At 48.6% G+C, this 21170-nt stretch overlaps 2 protein-coding genes across 4 annotated transcripts in view; both read right to left on the bottom strand.

Moving 5' to 3' along the window:
• LOC137167488 (unconventional myosin-Ie-like) overlaps positions 1 to 3273 on the bottom strand; it is a 29838-nt gene extending 26565 nt beyond the window's left edge. Inside the window, 1 exon segment of the mRNA XM_067569699.1 lies at positions 3000 to 3273. Within this exon segment, the coding sequence (XP_067425800.1) occupies positions 3000 to 3002 (3 nt within the window). The 5' untranslated portion in view covers positions 3003 to 3273.
• Positions 3274 to 7742: 4469 nt separating this feature from the next.
• PI4KB (phosphatidylinositol 4-kinase beta) overlaps positions 7743 to 21170 on the bottom strand; it is a 53083-nt gene continuing 39655 nt past the window's right edge. For all 3 annotated transcript variants that reach the window (XM_067569448.1, XM_067569449.1, XM_067569450.1), the window contains 8 exons: positions 20631 to 20858; positions 19483 to 19592; positions 18344 to 18448; positions 17433 to 17556; positions 17078 to 17343; positions 16207 to 16339; positions 15542 to 15662; positions 7743 to 11498 (listed from right to left, as the gene is read on the bottom strand). In XM_067569448.1, coding sequence (XP_067425549.1) covers positions 11317 to 11498; positions 15542 to 15662; positions 16207 to 16339; positions 17078 to 17343; positions 17433 to 17556; positions 18344 to 18448; positions 19483 to 19592; positions 20631 to 20858 — 1269 coding nt within the window. In that variant the 3' untranslated portion in view covers positions 7743 to 11316. The remainder of the gene's footprint in view (positions 11499 to 15541; positions 15663 to 16206; positions 16340 to 17077; positions 17344 to 17432; positions 17557 to 18343; positions 18449 to 19482; positions 19593 to 20630; positions 20859 to 21170) is intronic.

Raw genomic sequence — 21170 nt, 5'->3', positions numbered from 1 at the left:
GATTCTGTGCTGCGGGCCGGAACCACCGCCAGGCATTCCCCGCCAACACTCATCTTCAGCATTGCCCCATAAACCCGCAGCTTCCTTCGGCCAAGCGGGAAGATCTCTAGAGGGCAGAGAGCGAGGGGGAAGTTGTGGGCACAGAGACTGCAGCTGCAGCAGCCTTTTCGGGATAGGAAGTGGGGGCAGGAGAGAGGAACCGCGAGGATATAAAGCCGCATCACACAGGAGGCCAGCAATGCTGGTCTGAGCGTTGGGCCCAAGATGCCCCATCCCCAGGGCCGGCTGTGCCCCCCGCCCCAGGGGTGAGGAGCGGCTCTGCCTCTCCCACAGGATGGATGGCCACACGCCTGATTTGGACACCCCTGGGCAGAATGGCCATGCTCCCACGCCCGCCCGGCCAGCAGGAATGCTCTCTGCACAACTGGGAACCATGCTGCTAACAAAGCATTTAAGCACCACCAAACATTTAAACAGGGAAATCCCAGCTCAGACGTCCCCCGCCGCAGCCCTCAATTTTTGCCACAACGGTGAGCGGGATTTATAAGCAGATCTGAACACCTCCACCCACACAAACCACAGGACAGCCACTGTTTACGGAGGCCCTACAATAAGTCCAACCACATTAGGGGAAGGTTTGAAAACGACACAGCTCCCAAGGCAACAATTATGTAGCTCCGAGGGTCTGGCTCCTGCAGCCAGGGCCACGAACAGCAGGCTGGGCCAGGGACGTGCTGGCTTGCCCAAAACCTCCTTACACGAGAGCGCAGGTGGGGCCTGCGTTGATGGTGTCCTGGGGAAATAGGACACTCCCGGACCCATGCAGTATTTCCACCTCTCACTAGCTGCTATTCTTCTCCAAGCAGGAATACAGGAGAATCTCTGCTCGTAATTAAAAGGCAAGAACATGTTTCCTGCCTTCATGGGCATGGAGAAAAGCTGAAGAACCCAGTCTGAGCGTGATCCTAAAACCTCAAAAACTTTATAGCAACCACCACCCACTGACGGCTGATTGGCTTATTTTACTCCTGGCTTTCGTGCGCGCAGGATTGACAGTAACCGGCGTGGGGAGCCCTCTGAGGAACAGAATTAGCTCCTCCCATGTGTGGTTGCTACAAAATGAGCCAGCGGAGAACCCAGTAAACCATCAGTTAACAGGGAGGGTAATTAACCAGGCGAACAGATTCCCAAGGGACAGGGCAGATTCTCCAGTATCTAAGGTCACTGATATTGAGACTGGACATTTCTTTCCAAAAAGACCAACCAACCGTCGCTCAACCATCAGCTGTGGGCTGAACACAGAGATCACTGGGTTTTCTGTCCACATGGGGGAAATTGACTGGCGCAGGTATTCCAGAGAAACTCCCCCCTGTGGACGCTCTATTCCAGAATACAAGTGATTGTACTCAGGAATAATTACTCCGCTTTGTGAGTGAAGTAATTATTCTGGAATAGAGAGAGCATCCACACGGAAGCTAATCTGGAATCGCTACATCGGTCCGTTTCCTCACGGAGACGAGGAGTGGGGGAGAGTCCCTGGCCTGCGTTACGCAGGAGGCCAACAGTGCAGCCCTGAGCCTGCAATTCACGTCAGTGCCTGGTGCCACCGGGAACCCCTGGCCCAATTCGATGCAAAGAGCTCCCCCAAATCCCTTTGCAACACAGACTCTCTCGCCGCCCCGCGGGAGTTTGCGTACGGCTCCGAAACCAGAGTGGCCATGAAAACAAAGCCCAGCCTATCTGGAGGGGAGGGCTGAGCCATCTAAACACCAGGTTTGAAACCATCAGTTCTCCTAGAACTGTGCTGTTCAGATCCCAGCTCAGGGTTCCCTTAACACCTTCCTCCTTCCCAGGAGCTCTGTGCACGGAGGACCCGAAATCCTCTGCCTCGGCACTTTGCGGAAGAGCAGCAGTTTGCCCCAAGTTCCTCTGCCCAAACTGCTGCCGTGGTGTTGGCTGCCACTCTCCACCCCAGAGGGGAGTCAGAGCCTCTGAGGAGCCCTGTGACTCACTGCGCAAGGCGCTGTACAAACATTTCTAAAGCGCCTCTCACTAAAGCTGCCAGGTGTTTTTTATAGGATCCTGTGCAGTTAGACTCAGATCTCCCCCTTCCAGCCTGCACTCTGGCAGAAATTCTAGATACACCATCAGGCAGCAGGGAAAACAGGTGCCTTTCTGGGGCTCCTAGGGCGACCTGGCCAGGAATAATCCACCCCCCCCCCATGTTCCACGCCCTTTAACAGACTTGCACCCTTTAAAACGTCACCACCTCCAGGCTCCTGCCTAAACCCCTCTGGGACACCTAGCATCCGCTTACACTTTCACTGTAAGGCCCCAATCCTGCGAAGGGATCTGGAGAGGCTGCAGGGGAGGCTTAGGGGGGGTCCCGTGCAGAGATGCAAAGGCAGGATCAATCCAGGGCCCAAATCCTCACAAAGGGACCAGAGCAAACATTCAGGGCGGCGCTCAGCCACAGCCAGCACCTCAAATAACGCGCTGGGCGGAGAGAGAGAAGCTAGCTGGGGTCAGGCCATGCTTTGCCTTCCTCCCACCGCTGTGACACCAGGACTTGAGAAGCCGAGCTCGAAAAAGCAAAAAAAAAACCCAGGAGCTGCAGAGGCTCTGGACGAGCTGGTCCCGCAGAACAAGCAGCCGGTGGCCCCAACCCAGGGGAAGCGAGGGAGCGTTTTGCTCCGGCCTTATAACCAGGCCAGGAGGAGCCTGCCCGGCCCCAGAGGCGATTTCTGGTCGAGCTGCTTCTTTCTATCCCATTTGCAAGGTGATTCCTGGCAGCTGCGTCTCCCCAGCGCAAGGGGGGGGGCAGAAACGTGGATTTATAAACGCTTCCCACGCCCCATTAACCAATAAACAAACCGAGCAAAGGGGGGAAACTTTTGGGGCTTTTTTTTAATATTAAAAAACTAGGATTTGCTGGGGGGGGGGGGGGAGCTTGGCTCTTAAAGGGGCTGAAGTGTCTCCAGGTGGAGCAGGAAACTCACCATGGCTGGATCCTGGTGACTTCCCCACTTCCTCCGCCCAGGGCAGCTGGCTCAGCGGGGACCCATGGCTGGGCGGGGGGGGAGTTGTCCTGTCCTGTCCTGTCCTGCTGCAGCGGCTCTGCCGGTCCCTGCTGGGGGGGGGGGGCCCGGGCGCTCCAGAGCAGATCCTCGCTCCTGGGGGGGAGGCAGCAGGCGAGGAGCCGGGCTGGGCAAAGATGGAAGGCGGCAGGGGCTGGGCTGGGCTGGGTCTGTGGGAGGCAGGCGCAGGTACGGGCAGGCAGGTGAACGCCTGAGCCTGGCCGGCTGCACGCAGCGCTCGCAGGCTGTGCAAAGCGGGGGAGGGGGGGGGGGGGGCGCACGGGCGCCCCCTGGTGGAGCGGAAAGGCAGCGGCGCGCAGCTGAGGGCTGCCTCCTTGGTCGCGCCTGGCCCCTGCCGGGAGAAAGGGGAACTGCAGAGTGTCAAAACTTGCTGGGGCAAGCGAGCGGTGGTGGAGGGAAGTGGTAAATGGATGTCTACACCCTGTGAGCACAGGGTGCCAATGCAGGCTTGAGCCTCACCCCCTCCCCCTTCCATCTACATACAACTCGGACTGAGCCAGGCCCCCAGACCCCAGGAGGCGAGGGGGGGGGTCTCCACCCAGAGTCAATCTGGGAGTCGGGGTCCAAGCGCTAGTTCTTTGCAAGGTACATTGATGCTGCAATAAAACACCCGCACCTGGCCCCTGCCAGCTGCTGCAGGGCGATCGAACGGCAGCGCAGACGGCTGACGAGGGACGAAGGTCTCACCCCCTGCGCCAGGCAGCCCAGGGTTAGAAGAACTGGAGTTAAACTCTAGGTTAACACACCCAGGGGCTGAGCATCTACACTCGTTTGTAACCCTGGATCAGGAATGGTTGAACCCTGGGTGCCAAGTGGGGGCTCCCACGTCTGCACCGTGCCTCAGGTGGGGCCTGAGTCGAATTCCCCCATCCCCTGCCTGCATCCCAGACTGCCTCGCTCCTTCCCAAATCGTGGCAATTCTAGAGCTTTGCTCAGGGTGCACCGTAGGAAAACTTGGACTGTCCCGAGAACAAAAAAAAGAGCCAGGGGATTGTGGGATACTTTTGGCAGACTCCCAGAGCATGAGTCCACCAGGGCTGCATCTACACTGCAAACTACTAGGGCTTGAACCCTGGGTCCTAGCTTGACTCAGGCTCAGACCCGTCACACCCGGGGGGTTCTGGAACCTTGGGCCTGAGTCCTGCATTAGCACGATTTGTGTGTAGACAGAAGGGGGCTTAGGCCTGAGCCTGAGGTTGAATCCTTGGCTCACACTGCAGCGTAGACATACCCTTAGTTCAGTACTGCTAAGGGTCTTTCCCCCCCCCCTTGTGGGTGCTGGTGTTCACGGTTCCGGTGCTGCTGATTCACCTCGTTCAGAATATCTGCCACTTGTGGAGAGTTTCTTCTTTTCCAGTCTAGATTTTTCAATGTCTTAGATTAAACAAACATCTAAAGTCAGCAAGTATTCCCTCCTCCTGCAGGCACCTGCATTTAAAGTAGCAGCTTTTAGTGCAGCAGTGAGGACTGAGGAAATCTCCCTGCCAACTGGGAATCTTTAAGGCAGTTTCAAACCTAGGGCTTGGGAGACATCCCTGCTCTGCCACAGACTTTCTAGTGATGAATAATACCCAATCTGTATCTACTGACCTAAGAGTTAGCTGTTCTTATTTTGCTTTGCTAGGCAGTGGAGGTCACCGGTTGAGCCACTGGCAAAGCTAACTGGAGGGCAAGGGCTTGGCCTTAGATTTGGAAGTTTTTGATTTTTAATTGGTAAATATCCAGTTGTCAGTTTCTCTCTCCCTGCAGCCAGAAATAGGGGAAAATTCCTCTCTTAATAAATGACATTTTTCAGAGATTTTTTTTTTTTTAAATGTACCTGTTTTCTCTTCTGCTGTCCCTTTTACCTGGAAATTAAAGATCTAAGTAGCTGAATCTTGGATTCTACGATCATACTTGGTGTATTAATATAACACATGGATTGTAAATGGATTAGGATTATACTTGTACATCCGTATTAATTTATAATAGCACATACAATATAAAATATTGTATAGACTAATAATTTATCATATTACATTGTACTAATATTACATTTCTATTAGAATGTGCATATTAATAGATGGTCTAATGTTTGTATTAGCTGAATCTTGATTTTTAAAGTCATTATAATCTGCAGAAACATGATATTGGAGTTAAAGCTGGTTAAAAAAAGAAGACATTGTTTAAATTTACTCCCCCCTCCCACCTTATTTTACTCAACATTTAAAAAAAAAAATGTAATTTAAAAAAATTTCCAGTGTTTGGTCAGTCAAAAAAAAAAAAAAAAAAAAAAGGGGGGGGGAAAACAGGTGTATTTCATCAACATTTTTTCCTGGTGTCTCTAATTTCAAAATATTAAAATTAGAATTATATTGACCAGATCTAATTTGGGTTGGTTTGTTTTTAAATTTTCTCCAAGTGCAAAAATGGAAGTCCAATAAATGTTAAAAAGTCACAGAAATGAATTGATGTTATCCACTGACAATGGTCCAAAAAAAAAAAAAAAAAAAAAAAGAAATCCCACACCTCTGCTAAATGTCTCCTCTTGCTTGAGAATAAAACCCCCTTTCATCACTGATTGCTAATCCTGCGCAGTGGGATTTCTCAGGGGAGTGGTGTAGAGAGCTCTCCAGAAAAGGGGAACCTAGGAAAGGGGCTGCTGAAGGGAGCAAAGTCCTAGGGAGACCTGGTCCCAGCGAAAAGACCTTACCAGACAGCAGCAAGAGGTCCAGGTTGCTGGGGAACAACGCACCACTCCCGAGAAGAGGGGCGGTGATTCAACTTCTGTGGGGCGCCTGAGTCCAGAGAGGGATCCTTCCCCAGGTGATGGCAAGAGGCCTGACTTCAAAGGATCCCAGATTGATGGGGCCTTCCAGCTGATAAGCCAGGACAGAGGGATTCAGGTGGGACTAACAGACTAAGATTAGTTTGGGCCCCTGCTAGGATGCTGGGCCTGAAGACTTGCTTTGTTTAAATAAACCAGACCCCTGAAGGGGCTCCTTTTGCTACATAAAAGCTTCACTGAACTTACTAAAAGTCCATTAGGGGAAACAGACAAACTCTGCATCAGGCCACCAGGAGGCGTGTAGGGCAACAGCAGGGAAAGCTCCGGGGTGAGCGTTCATGCTGTGTCAGGTCCCTTCTGGCCTTGAAGTAGGACTCCAGTGTGCTTGTCCAGTGAGTGTCCGGCCTGGCTCTCCAGAACACTTCCCCTTTCTTAGGTTTCTCCCCTCCCCTCACCCAATTCTGTGCAGACCCAGCAGAAGCCATGTCTGCTTGGCCACTGGAGAGCTGGGCTTTGCGCTGGTGTAAAAACCGCAGAGTACACCAGTCAGTGCAGAGATCCCAGTCCCGGACAGAAGGAAATCGGGCTGCAGCCCCACACACTAACCCTCCAGTTTCACAGCATTCTGCCTGGGCATAGGGGAGCCTTCCCTGTCTCCAGGGTGTTGGGTCAAATGCAGCCAAGCGTGGAGTCAGAGAACTGGAGTCCACTACTGACTCTCATGACTTTGGGAAGTCACGTCCTCCGGAGCCTCTGTCTCTTCGTCTATGAGGTAGGGATGAGGAGGCACTTTTGGAAAGCAGAGAAGTCACAGCTGGAAGCGGTTATTAGTGACTGAGTCGTTGTCATCAGACAGGCATTTGGGAGCTCCGGTCCAGTTCCCTGTGGACACATGCTGGCACAAACCGGCCTTATTTACGCACCTGCTGGTATTGCCATGCTGCGACTGACGAGCAGGTTTCAGAATGGTCTTTGAGGTGGGGCTCTTCTCCAAAAGTTCTTGCTGGGTTCCCAGCTCACTGCCTGCAACTCCCTGGCCCACATACTCAGCACAGCTAGCCCTTCACAACCCACCCTGAGAGCTACATGGGGAGTTGGGCTTTTTCCTTCGCCTGCATCATCCTCAGTAATGGCATTTCTGTAGGAGGCGTTCAGGGACACCTGTGCATCCTCTCAACTGTTACCTGTCTCACCCTATTACCGCCAGTGGTGTTGCACAGGTGTCAGTGATTATACCGTAGTCAACCATTCTGCTAATGACAAGGGGGAAGAGAACCCAGCTCCCACTCTGCCATGGCTGAGCTGGCTCTGCAGAGCTGCTAATTGGAGTAGAATCACATTCCCATTACTAACAATTAGCTGATCTGACTCTAATGCCCACTGGGAGAAGACCTACTAGGTAAGGTTGGGCCAGACATTTCCAATCCCTGAGTCTCCTTTCAGCACCTTAAGCACAAAACCATCCTTCTGCTCTGCCACTGACTCACTGCAACACCCTGATCATGTCATAACAGTGTGCCTCAGTTTCCCCACGTGTAAAATGAGAATAATGCTTACTCATCTGTGCGTAGTGCTTCGAAAACCTCTGATGAGAATTAGTATTCAGAGGGTGTTAAAAAAAACCCAAAACCTTACATCTGTCCTGAAAGCCACGGTTAAGTTCAAGATCTGCCCCCAGTGCTCCTTCAGAGTCAGAGTCAAACTCTACCTACACGCAGTTCACTTGTTTTATGCAAGCCTAGAAGTGTGACAGAAAGAGGAAATCTTGGAAGACTCAGGAAGCGCAAAGCAATCTTTCCCACCAGAGCTTTCCTCTTGAAGCTTTTTCTTAAGGCATCAGCAATTAACGAGACGAAATGGACAATTTCTGCACCAGCTTTTCCATTTTTTTAAAAAGGACATTTTATTAGAAATCAAGTTCTGGTTGTATATTTTATTTCTGAGTTTGGCCCATCCTTACTGAATAGGAAAATAAAAAATCCCCACACATAGAAAGGTTCACACACAGTCCATGTAGCCAGGAACCGCTGTCAGAAAGGGTGTTCGCTTACACTCAAGGAGGAGACCATCAGCATGGCCTACTAGGATTTTAATTTTGTCCCTCTCCTCTTGCCATTATGCTGCCCACTCCCTTTTAGCTGGTAAAATGTACTCTCCATGTTGATATTAAATGAAAGCTACATTCCAAAGGATCCCATCCAGATTACGTAGCAACAGTCTGCAAAAGTCACAACGGCTGGGTAACACATACAGGGATACTATTTCGCCTGCTAATCTGCCACTTGCCACAATGCTGCTGCCATGGGCTCAGCATATCAGATCACTGGGCATTCGAATGCCATTAGCTATGCTTAAAGGGGAACCTGGTTCGCAGTTCATTTCCTGGTCAGTATAAATGCAGAGGGGGAAGCTAAAAAGCATGGTGGAGTCATTCCAAGTGTCTGCTTGGGGCTTTTTACAGCCAAACAGGTTTGAGTTGCAGCAGAAACTGAAACACAAAGTTAGCAACTAAAGCAATTTTCTGACACCTCAACAGGCTGTTAAGTTACATACAAAATGAGTAAACGGTGTCTAAATCTGACCCAAAAGTTAAATCCCAAGGATCCTCACAAAAAATACCAAGCCAGCTGCGAAGTTTTAAAATGATCCTTTTTCTGCTGTGACACTTAGTTGTAGCCAAAATGACCAACTTGTCATGGGCTACTCAAAGAATTGCTCTGCTCAGAATTACCACTGCCAAGCTGATTACAGAAGTGTAACCCATTCAACACAGCAGCCTGCAAATCTGCTTGTAAACTACAAAATGTGACAAGTACCGCTAATTTTTCCAGCATTCCTGGTTACTTTTTGTCCTTATTTTAGAGCAAACCCACCTCCCCCACACACTGATCATCCAAACTATCATTTCTAGCTCCATCCCTCTGGTGCACCAATGCTGGGTCTTTCCCACAGAAATTTAGATTGTTCCTTAAAATCTACAGCCCCCTTTCTGAGCCATTGCTGGCTGCTCCAGGAACAGCTGGGTAACAGTGGTTACAAGGAGGAACTTAAAGGGGAAAAATAAAAACAGAATGGACAGACAAAAGCAACTACATGTCAATGTTTTTGTGTAATGAAACTAGTGCTAGGTCCTTTTCCATTCCCACCTGCAAGGGTCTGAATATTGCTGCCCAAGCCTTCCCCACTCTCCATGAAGTCAATGTTTCAGGAAATGAAGCAGACCCTGTAGCACAAATGATGGGATCAGTTGCTAAGGTTCAGTGGAACGGTGGAAGTTGAAGCATGTGGGGAAAAAGTGCAAACAGAAGGAAAAGAGTTTCCGACCTTTCCTAATTCCTCCAGTGGACAGTAAAAAGCCATACCTTACATGTTGCTAATCCATTTCCAAACCGGTAACAAGAATGACCAGTTTTGAGAACAGGGACTGGTAGAATACTATGCCCACCACCTACTTTAACTGCAATTGGGAAACAGTTAAACCCAGCTCACTGCTCATCCATGGGGCTGCAGGAGGATACACAGTGGTTTGAACTTCTGTGCAGAACTGGTTGTAAAGCTTCGAAATATTGCCTCTTCCTACCAGAAATCTCTTAACCCATAATTTTAAAATACAGTTATTTTAAAAAAGGCTAAATAATCAACATGGCAAAGTAGCACTAAACAAACTCACCTATTAACATGAGAGTCCACATACAGGAGTCAATGGGTGGGGAAAGGGGGAGTGAGAGAACAAGCAGTGAGGTAACAAAATCACACACCCTCAGATAGTTGGGATTCCACCATCTGATCAGCAGCTGCAGGAAGTCTGAATGCACAGAGAGGGGAGGGGACAAGTGTCTGAATAGAGTTATATTAATACAAAGAAATGGAGAAGCCTCATTGTTCTCTATAAAGCACATACGTCCTCAGCTGGACAGTAGCGTAAAGAGTTTTAAAAATGAAATCAGCCCAGCATAGTCATTTCTGTGCCCTGGTTCCACATGCCAAACAGCCTGGTCTTAGGACTTCACAGCTGCGTTCCACTGGCTCTTTGCAATATCTTTGTGCTTGTCGGCGTCTGCTTCTGACCTGTTTCTGGGGATGAAAAATCAGCATGATCCTTCTTTTTTTAAAACCGAAAAAAAAGGCACTAGCTATGCCCTGCTCGCTGCAAAACTAAAGACTAATCCACATCTCCTGAACTCTAGCTAGGTGTGCTGGCAAGGTAAAATGGATTAGCCTAGACTGGTCATCAGTTACCTTAGGGAGAAGGACTGATCTTGCTAGCTCTATGTTTTGCCTCACTCCCTGGGAGCCATGAAACTTGTCTCAGGGCAAGCTACAACACTGAGGAGGGATGAGACAGGTTATAACCTCCAGGAGAACATTTTGCATTTAGAGGTTTGTTCCAGGCGGATGGAAAAAAAACCTCATCATCCACAGAAATGAAACACCTGTGTGGATACCACAAACAAAGCAAAGTGCAGCCCTGCTGCTGAGTTCAAGGCATTGCGAGTTCAGGGCCCGGCTACTGCATCAACACGATCGTCAGCCAGAGCAAGACATTCAGTGTGGCACAAACCCACGGAACATTACGTCCGAAATTATTGGGGGTGGGAAGCTTCACAGCCCCAGTTGTGTGGACCAAAGTCAAAAAGGTGCCCAAAGAAAGACAGACAAGTATGTGATCGATGACCAGCATATAAAACATGTGGATGAAAGGAAACACAAAAATATCTAAGTACCAATAATCCTATGCGCTGGAAGGTTGAGAGTGTGCTACATGGGTTGTATCTAGTGACCTATGATCTCAAGACAGGTTTGTTGTCTGACCTGAAACTTCAACTTACATTAAAATGTGCAAAGAGTGAAAACCAAACCAACATTTGGAGAGTCAAATAATGCTGACAACGCTCTACAGGAACATGCAGGGTAGGGGGCTGACAGGGATTCACCTCAACTGCATTCAAGTGGTGCTAGCAGAAGGCTCAAAATATCGGCAAACGCCAGACCCAGAGAGAAGGATGTTTGGCCCCCTCCACCCCAGGCCCTAACCGTTTACGAGATCGTGGAAGAGTTCACAGGACATCAACAGGCATAATACTGCAATAAAGGTGGGAGGAACAGATGTACGCATGGTTCCGGTGTCTAACAGATGCTCTGATGTCCACAGAGCGCTGATGGCTTTGTCTCACCAATGCCTGGACCCCACGGTCACATTAAACGTGATCGCAACGGTTGCCACATGATCCTTTTTGTTTTAGTCAATTTCACGTGTGGATTTTGCTTCTCTGAATGCTGTTTTTTGTTGTTTAAGAGAGTCTGGTAAACATGGCACCCGCGAGGCGCTGCTGCTCGGCTCCCTTCGCCGCAGGGGGCGAGGCCTTTTCCCTCAGACATGACGTAGGTCTCCAGCTGGGCACTGTGGCTGCCACAAAAGCCATCCTCGTGTCGGTGGGAGGGGCACAGCCGTCACATGATGCCATTGGTGAGGTACTGGAAGCCATCATAGAGCTTGGTGGTGATCGACCGCATGCTGCCGTCCACCATCTGTTCAATGAGCATCTGCAGCTGTTCCTCCGTCATGTTCATGTGGAAACGCTCCTTCAGGTTACGGATGGTGCTGGAGCCATGGAAACAGGGAAGCTGAGAACCTAACACATCGGGTGGGGATGGGGATTGAGGAGGAGACAAGGAGCAGAGTTAACAGCGAATTCCAAAGCAGTGGGAAGAATTTACATAGAATAGTCACACAGTGAGTCAGAGAAGCCTGGTCTGGGAGGCACGTTTGGCAGCTGCTGTCTAGTGCTGACAGTGAAACCTGCACGGGCCATGGAGGGTCCCCTCTGAGGTCTCGCCTGCACTGGGAAGCTACAAGCACATGTGTTCACAACCACAGCATGGGACCAGACTGTCAGCTGGTGTAAATCAGCAGAGCTCCATCAACTCCAATGGAGTTATAGACATAGGCCTGCTGGGGATCCAGCCCCACTGGTTCCAATGGAGTTGAGGCCATTCACAGCAGCGGGAGAGCTGGTCCTCAGTGTAAGCAAGAACATCGGTTTCGTTGCATCAGCTGGTGATGGCTAACTGGTCTGCAATAGAGTTAACAGACCAGCTGACACAAGGTGACGGTTGTGTGCCGAGCGGTGCTTAAGGTAATCTAGTTAAGGAGCTTCTAACACAGGAAGATTTTCTATGGTAGGCAAAGCCCGAATGGACAACCTCTATTTCTTAAGCAACCACTTTAACGTCCCTCCAAGGATCCCAATACAATATTGTTTGATCTGTAGTTGAAAGCCAGTATCTGCCAGGTGAGAATACTTGAGAGACGTGCCCAGTGGAGGAATGTGACTGATTCTCCCCCACTGCACCATGCAGACTTTGAACCGTGATACCCTAACACGGGCTCTTCCCAACTCACCCCACCGTGCAACTTCAGCCAAATGCAGTGGGAGAAGGGAGGGAGGGAGGAAGAGGTGCTGATTCAGTGCGAGGGTTACCAACTCGTTATTCTGTATGTTTGCAGCATCCTTGCAAGCGTTCTCACTTGGGGCTGGAGATTCTTACAGTCTGGGCTACTGGACTGCAAAGGAAGTGTTGAACCACACTAACAAGAAGTCATTTGGAAATGGTCCAACAAGGCTGCTGCTAGCCAGGTTCTAGTCTGAGCAGCCAGACAGGCATGCAGAGGGTCAGTGTGCAACTCGAGCTGATGAATGGGGGCATAATGTTCTCGTAACTAGGGATGTGTGCGGTAAGCAGTGTTTTTAGTGTACCATGGTGGTAACTATGTACTGCAGGGGGTCGGACTACATGGTCATAACGGGCCCTTCTGGCCTTAACCACTATGAACTGCTTCAAGCACGGTTACAGGCTGCAGGGAGAGCTGCGAACTAGCTAGGAGTAAGAGACTGCAACACAACGCAGAGACAAGGCACTGTGTAGACAGCAAAACACTGACATTAATATCTAGCAAAACAATTAAATAGATTTAGAGTGGTTATTGCCCTCTGTGTAATTTTAAAGGGAAACAGACCTAATTCATTTACAGCTAGGTGGGATGTGCAATGTTATAAAAACGGATGGTTATTTCCACTCCTTTAATTTAGGTAGCGAAGTGTGTTATAGCTGGGAAATAAAGTTACAATATATACAACATTTCCAATTGTGAGGCTTTCAGGGACTATTTAATAACAACAATATTCTTATCTTGTGCTTTTCATCAGTAGATCTCAGTGCTTTATAAAAGAGGTGTCATCTCTGTTTTTCAGATGGAGAAACTGAGGCACAAAGCAGGGAAGTGATTCACCTGATGCAGGCCAGTGGCTGTGCCTGGAATAGAACCCAGGTCTCCTGAGTCCCCATCCAGGCTCTATCCAGTGGACCTCACTGCTACTCCATAAACACCCATTCCCAGCTACACTTCTTATTCCCTTCAAGATTGACATGCTATAAACCATTTTCTACTTTTGAAAGGGCCATGATGGCTTAAATTTTCCACAACAAGTGATTTTTGGGTGCCCAATTTGACCCATTTTAAAGATTATCCTGGGACACATGATCAGTTGTTTTTGAAAATAAACTGGGCCCCTTCCTTTTTAAGTTGTCTCAAGTTGGGGCCCCAGAATCACTAGACCCTTGTGGAAATCTTGACCATCAATTTTTACTCAGTACAGGAAGCACAGCTCCATATATATTAGGACAAATATCTATGGTAACAAGAACCTTATCCCACTGTGGTAACAAAGTACCATTTTATAACATTCCAAGTCAAACAGAAAAGGGAACCATTTCCAATTTCTGGCATTAGGGGAAAGATGGATACATAAATACCATAGCACTCTTCGAACAAGGATTTCAGAGAACTGGATAAAACATTTAGTTTCACTTCTTCTTGGGAGGTAGGCAGGTGTTATTCCCCTTTTTACAGATGGGGAAATTGAGCCACAAAGGTAAAGTGAGTTCCCCATGGCCACACAGCAAGTAGTCGCAGAGCCAGGCACAGAACCCAGGAGTCCTGATTTCCATTTCCCTATGCTTTCATGACTAGGCTGGCAATAGAACCCAGGAATCCAGATTCCCAGTACTCTCTGCTCTAACCATCAGATGACCTGACCATAGGATCCCAGCTGCAAACCTATACCTTGGCAATGCATCCCCTGAACGCTTAGGGACAGTTTCCCTGGTCCTGTAAGTGGAATGTAGTGAATATGGCAATGCACACTGTATTTTAATTCTGCTGCAGTGAGGCTGACAGAGTGGAACATTTATCGGATGAAGATCTCAGCTGTCCCAGCCAACGCCTACCCCCTCCCACTCAACTGGGCCTGCTCTAACCTGCCATTGTGCTCGGACATTGCCTGGAGCCTGCAGGAGAGAGCAAAGCTCCATGGCAGGTTTGAACATGCATACCTAGATGGAGGGCAGGCAGCAGCGGCACCCCGCTCCTTGCACAGAGAGGTTCCTCTCATTAGGACTGGGTGGGAAGAGCTCAGAGTGCTAGTCCCAATACATATACCACTGATTGGGAAACTCAGGGCTGCTAGCCCTTTAAGGTCTCATACAATAGAAAACTTATCTGTGCATATTCTATTCTGCTTCCTGACACTCACAGATGACCTGTGCTACCGCATGGACCTGGCTCTGCTGACTTTCTCCGTAACATCTCTGGCAATCTGGAGGACAAACTGACACACACTCAGTTATTTGCTTGCTTCTCTCCCCACTTCAGGTGTCCGCAGGAGCATTTTGATTGACAAACAATTTTCCCCCACGGCAGGCAACATTGCAAATTACATTTTAAAAAAAAAGAAGGCGTCAAGATCAGCAAGCTGGGTGCCTGCTCTTCAGTCCTGCCAAACCTATTTATCTTTCAGTAAAACCCACACACACAGCAGGTAAGTATTAGGTTAGACAACATACAGTATAGAGAATGTGATAGGATCAAAGCATGTGGCAGTTTCCCAGCATTAGCAATTTGACTGAATGCTTAGTTCTATGCAATGCTTTCAGGAGTGTAATGATAATTCTCCTCTAGTTCTTTTCCTCACAGGATCTTAAACAGCTTTCTATAAAGTAATCCTCCCAACGCCTTCAGACAGGCAGGGACCCCCATTTAATGGAAAATTTAAGTCAGAGCCCTTGCTGCTCCCACTGAAGTAATTTGACTCGTGGGTGGTGCTCAGGACTTCTGAAAATCAGGCCGTAAATGACTCTTCCAAAGTCACACAGAGTGAATCTTAGAGTTGAGAACGGAACCCAGGTGACCTGAGTCCCCAGGACCCTGCTCCCACCATTATAAAAAAAAGACTTCCTCCATGCATCCTCTCTATTCAAATCACTGCAATTCAAGTGGTTTTAGATGGATGCATCATGCAGCCAACATCAGTCTCACATGAAGATCCCAGAGACTAATACAGTCTGAGCCGCAAGATTTTCATGTGGTGTGTAACATCGGCTTTTCATTTGAGACCACTTGCCCAATGCTGCAAAGAGAGACTGTTTGGAGAGCAGAGACAGGGAGCAAAATTCTGGCCACTTGTGTCAAAGTGGCCTTTTATCTTTCTGGGAATTCTGCATCTAGCTGTAGCTATCTCCCCTTTCACAGCACAGGTGCATGAAATGCCCATCACATAGGAGTCCTGTCATGTGTAAGAGCAGGCTGGAGACCTGAGGCCAAAATGCAGTGCCATACCTTGCTGCATGATCTCCACAATCTGCACAACTTTATCCATGTGCTTTCGGGCAGCGATGAGACCTTGCAGCATCAGCATCTTGTAGTAGTTAAACATATCACCATCCAGCCCGCCCATGACCTGGAGAGCAAATCAGACAGTGAGCACGGGTTATAACGACATGCCAAAAGCATTCCTTAGAGAGGAAATTTCAACAGCAGACCTGCCATGAAAGACAGCTGAGAAAACACATCTGGAATTATTTAAAAGGCATCTTTATTAGAAGGATCTAATTTTATGGTAAAACTTTGCACTTCCAGATCAACTTTCTTCCTAGGATCTGAGAGTTTTCAAGGAATAAGAATTGACTCTTTTATAGCGCCATTCATATCAGCTCTTTACAGAAATTAATTACAATTCTCATAACTACGACTCCCCAAGAAGTAGGAATCATCCCTCCTTTAAAGATAGGGAAACTGATGCACAGAGAAGAAGGCATTTGCCCAAGATTACAGAAGAAGTGTGGATGGAAGAGAACCCAAGAGTCTTGGGTCCCAGTCCCCTGCTCTAAGTCACAGACCCTCCCAAACCTGAGAACAGAACTTAGGTTCCCTAGCTCTTGAGTCTGTGTCTCAAACCACAAGACCCTCTTCCTTCCTGGCAGAACTTAGTATAGTTCACTTACGTCAACGAACTCTGTGGTGAGCTTAAAGGCAGATGTCTCGAAGCCAAGGTTCCTGGGGGAGCTGGAGAGAATAAACCCAAAATCTATATGGATGATGTGTCCATCTGCATCCAGCAATATATTGCCATTGTGCCTTGGAGGGGAAATGGAACAAGAGAGAAAACGATCAGCGAGCTCGTATTTCAGACACCATCTCCTTGCCAGACACTTGGAGCTGGAGAACCACGCACCCATGGTAAAGAGCTGTAAGGTCCTCACCCAGTGCTGGAGCACTAACGAAGCAAACCGATACCGGCTTTAGTTAAACCCTGCAGTGTCACCTATTAATGCCTAGTACATGCAGGGCTGTAAATTCTATCTGCTTGCCTCCTTTCTCTACCTCTTGTACATCACTACCAAACAATGTTTTAACTAGGTATATAAATGGGGCTTTATTGCTTTCAAAACAAGTCTCCAGTTACACTGAATGTTCTGAGCAGCATGGCTAACAGGAGCCTTTCAACACAAACATGAACTCCCACTGCTCCAATTTCAGGTTCCCCTATGGTCACACACAGGCCACTTCCCACTCTGTCCTGGTTCCCCAGCGAGCACTATGCTAGGATGTCACTGCTATCGGGGATTCCCTGCTGTATGCTGCGGGGAGGGGGAGAAGACACAAAGTCAGGTAAGTTATAATGGATGTAATTTTGGAAAGTCCTTCAAACCTCACTACCCCCGTGGAGGTTTAAAACACTTCCTAAGTGTCAATATTCAAGACACCAAATCCCTGATTGCCGCCACCCCCACCCACCGTGGTTGGTTCCAAGGCCTGGTGGGAAATATTCTGTGCTCTGACTGCAGCCTCTTCACTTTGACACCCGGGGCTCACCTGTCCTTGACCTGTAGCAGATAGCACACCAGGCAGTAGCCAGCACAGCTCTGCACAAAGTTTCTCTGGGCCGTCAGGAATGCTTCGGTAGTGTAGTTGCCATGCTCCTGGAGGAAGTAGTCCAGCAGCAAGAGCTGGGATTGTTTCTTGACTTGGTGGATAGAGACAGCATTGACAACTGGCTCGATCATCCCACTGTCTGCGGAAATGACGAGGATTTTGTATGGCTTGATCCACAGGGGCACACGCTCCTGCTCCCAAATAGACTGAAAGAGAGAGAGGTGTGTCAAACGCACCAATGTGCTGCAGTTACAGACCCACGGCACAAACAGGCCGTGGTCTCTCTCTTCCCTACCTGCAGTTGTTTAAGGACCTGGAATGCTAGCAACTCCTGCCTGAGGTCATCTCCGCATTTCACAATCACAGAGAGGAGGCGCCAGTTTGGAAGGTGGCCATAAGGGGAGCCTTCTCTGATTCGCCTGTGGGGAAATCGCAAAGGGTTCATGTGAGAGGAGCGCACCAGCCTGCTCCATAGCATCTCTGGAAAGAGACTAGCACAATAGCGTGGTAACAAGACAGCAGCTGTAAGTCAGTGCCGAGAGGTGGATTTCTATTCAAGAATTTCTAGGATAGAGATGTTTCTCTTTCACTGTCACAGAGGAGATCTCTTTTAGCACAACCTTTTAAGCACATGCTTAAGGGCTTTGCTAAAGAAGGATAGTCTCCAGTGTTTTTGCTGACTGGGGGCCTTAGGACGGTCAGCTCTTGGGGCAGGGACAGTCATTTATTATGTTTGTACAGCACTGACTCAGTGGGGCCCTGACCACGTGTCACAGATCAATGTTGTACAACTTGGCATCTTCTTCGCTTGTTTACCAGCAGGAATTAAGCCACACTGGAAGGAAAGAAGGCCCTTTTCTACTCATTCCCTCCTGCTGCCCACATTAATCCCCCCACCCCACCCCAAGAATAACCAAACACCTCACTTGTGGGACTTTGTGCACCCCGGAACACAGAGCCTGAATCAAACACTGCTTTGTATGGAGGACCTTTTGGTTTGGAAATACTGAACCTGAGTCAATATTTGCTCCCCAAAGGCGGCTAAGGTCCAAAGCTGTGGCCCGGCATTTACTTACAAAGCAAATCAGCACAGGAAGCCAGAAGGGAAGCTATTCAGCACAGACGTAGCTGGGATTTCAACACGGACCTATTACAGGAATGGGGGCGATTCAGCTTTCCCATGTACCTGGCCTCCTTCGCTCATACCTGACTTTCTCCTGCCAGGGCTCCTTCAAGGCAACGGCAGAAGGATCCTCAGGGTCTCTCCTGAATGCTGTCGGGGTGTGTGCTAGCTGCTCCGAGAGGCGCCGTCTATAAAGCAAAATCATTAAAAATGAAAATCTGCTTTCCCCAAGGAAGAAGCTTCAGTGACAATCCGATACCATCACACACGTTAGCCCAAAGTGCTTTACAAAGCTTGTATTGTCGGGGATCACTTCACCCATCACTGAAATGCAGCCCCCACTTTGAGTGGAATGTAACAGCTGTTTAACAGTGCAACAACCTACAAAACATTTTAAGGTAGGGGTAGGGGACAAAGAAGAATGCTGTATCTAAGTGACACAGCAGAGGTTGATTTTCCATGGACTGCATGTACTCCTCCAAATTAGGAAAATGGAGCTTACACCATTGTCTTTGGGACAACACCTGGGCAAAACCACAGTATTCAGTCTCATTCAAGCGAGACCATTTCCAGCAACACTGCACCTCCTGAAGTGAGCTAAGAGATTGCATCAGTACCGGCTCAAAAGAAGAACTCCAACTCCAGCTTTTGCAGTATGTCATGTTTCCCTCGGAGATCTTGCTTTCAAATACTTTACCTGGCCTGAGCCTGCATATCTTCTGAGATCTCAAGTCTGTTGTAACATATGCATGCTCACACCACACGTATATCACCAAATGGTGACTTATTGGTTGGCCGACTCGCCTGATGAAGAATTTACCTTTTGACTTTGGTCTTGCTCCTAGTTTTCAAAAACACTCAGATCTTATATTCAGCTTTTCTTAGGTGAAAGAGAAGCCACTACCCAGCTACCACATACATGTGTTTAAAAGAGGCTTTGGAATTAATTCATACTGAACATCCCATTACACATAGCCACTACTCAGTCTTCTCCTCTCTCCAGTCCAGGAACATACAGGGCCCTTGATGCTCAGGACTAGTGAGAAAGATGAGGAGTACTGACTAAAGGGCTTTTTCTCCAGAGATTTAAAGATACCCTGTGCTGCTACTCCTCCCAACCAAATACAAAGGTTTGTTTTAAATAAAGACAATGAAACTCATTTCCAACTCTGTGGTCTTGAAGAATCCCTGTTACCCACTCACAACACAAACTCACTGTTACCTAATATCGCCAGCTGCTATGAACACAGGCTCTTTGCTCTCTTGGCTGGTAATGCTGTCCACAGAGAACTGGGAAATATTGTCACAGCTATTGGTGTGCATCTCCGGAAGCTGGAAAGAGATGCAAGACTGAGTTACAGACCAGAAAGTCTCAGCGTTCTCCTTAGTGCAAAATGATAAAACGTGACATTTATAAACCCTACAGTGCAAAGGATCCATTAACCAAGTTCAGAGCCACTGAAATGCTGCCACTTCTAGGCTGAAGGTGGCAGCTTACACACTGTCCAATAGCAGGGGGGGGGGGGGGGGGGGGGGGGGGATTTTGGACAAGAGGCAAACCCTGGCTATGAGACATGTCCCATGGGATCTTTAATGTACATGCAGAGCAGATGGACCCCATTTTTAATGCCTCATTCAAAAGAGAAGAACAGGCACAGAGAGTGAACTGCAAGGCACTCAATTATCTATCCTGGCAGGATGAATGACTGAGTCTCTCCTGCCAAGATTTGAATCCATGGCTCCAGGCAAGCTGGCTATTTCAATCCCTGAGCCACGGTATTTTAATGTGCTAGGATGCTGGTTTCACATTGCTGTTCATACTCAGTGCCTGAGACGTGCTGCCCTGTACAAAAGCTTTCAGTGAACAAGAAGCTGCTTGCCAGAGAAGTTCTCTTGCGCACACCTTTCCCTTACAAGCCTACCAGGCAGCTACTCCTACCACGATCACTGCTGGGAAGCCCTCGTTCACCGACTAGTTCTAGAATGCTGCTGTGCACTGCAGCTCAGCACTCTCACTGCGGGACATACAGAAAGGGAAGGAGTAAGACATCACAGACAGAGTGGTAGAGGCACCATGCTGAGCATGGCAGAGGCAATCCCTTGTGCATTCCACTCAAGCGACTCCGCTCTGGCTGCTCTCAATGTTGGTAGCACATCCCACAGAGAACAGCATCCAGGCCTCTTTGGCTACAAAGATTCACCAAAACAAGTAGGGGAGAGAGGCTGAGGTCCCTCTGAGAGCAAACTGCACTATATGCCCCCCCTCTCTTATAACATGGACACAATTTTACAGCTGGGGCTCATTTCCCTGTTGGATTTCTAGTCTGAGCGACCAGGGGTGTTTGCCTCCAGCGCCATTGGCCGCCTCACCTCCACCTGCAGCTCCCCAATATCATCCACAGACCAGGCCTCATCATCGTTGTCATAGTTGGGAACAGTGGTGAAGCTGCTGGCCCTTTGCTCATGAGTGATCCCGCAGTCTGGCAGGTTCTCCACAGACCGCGTGCTCCGGATGCGGTTCTCCGGGATCCGAGCTGGCACGTTAGTGGTGTCAAAATTTTCACATTCAAGTACTTCAACATAGATTAAATAGGGAGCCTGAGGGAAGCAGAAACAAATGTCACAGACACAGTGACAAAAATTTACACTGGGCAGGGTCTGAATCCTTCATTTCTCTCTTGCTTTGCAATTCACCTTTCACAATGGCCAGTATCTAGCTTTTCCATCATCAAAGCACTCTGAACATTAATCAATTCACCTGCTATCTCATCTTATCCTTAGATTGGTCCTTTCTCCAAAGAGTTAACATCTTTTTGTTCTAGTTTGTACAGTGCCTAGCACCTGGCCCATGACTAGGGCTCCTAGCTGCTACCATAATACTGATAATAATAATGGTCATCTTCAAAGTAC

The sequence above is a fragment of the Emydura macquarii genome, unplaced genomic scaffold, assembly GCF_026122565.2.
Source record: "Emydura macquarii macquarii isolate MOO-44397 ecotype Brisbane River unplaced genomic scaffold, CSIRO-AGI_Emac_v2 contig_2924, whole genome shotgun sequence".
In the NCBI taxonomy this organism is placed as follows: Eukaryota; Metazoa; Chordata; order Testudines; family Chelidae; genus Emydura; species Emydura macquarii.
This window is presented reverse-complemented; position numbering and strand designations above follow the sequence as displayed.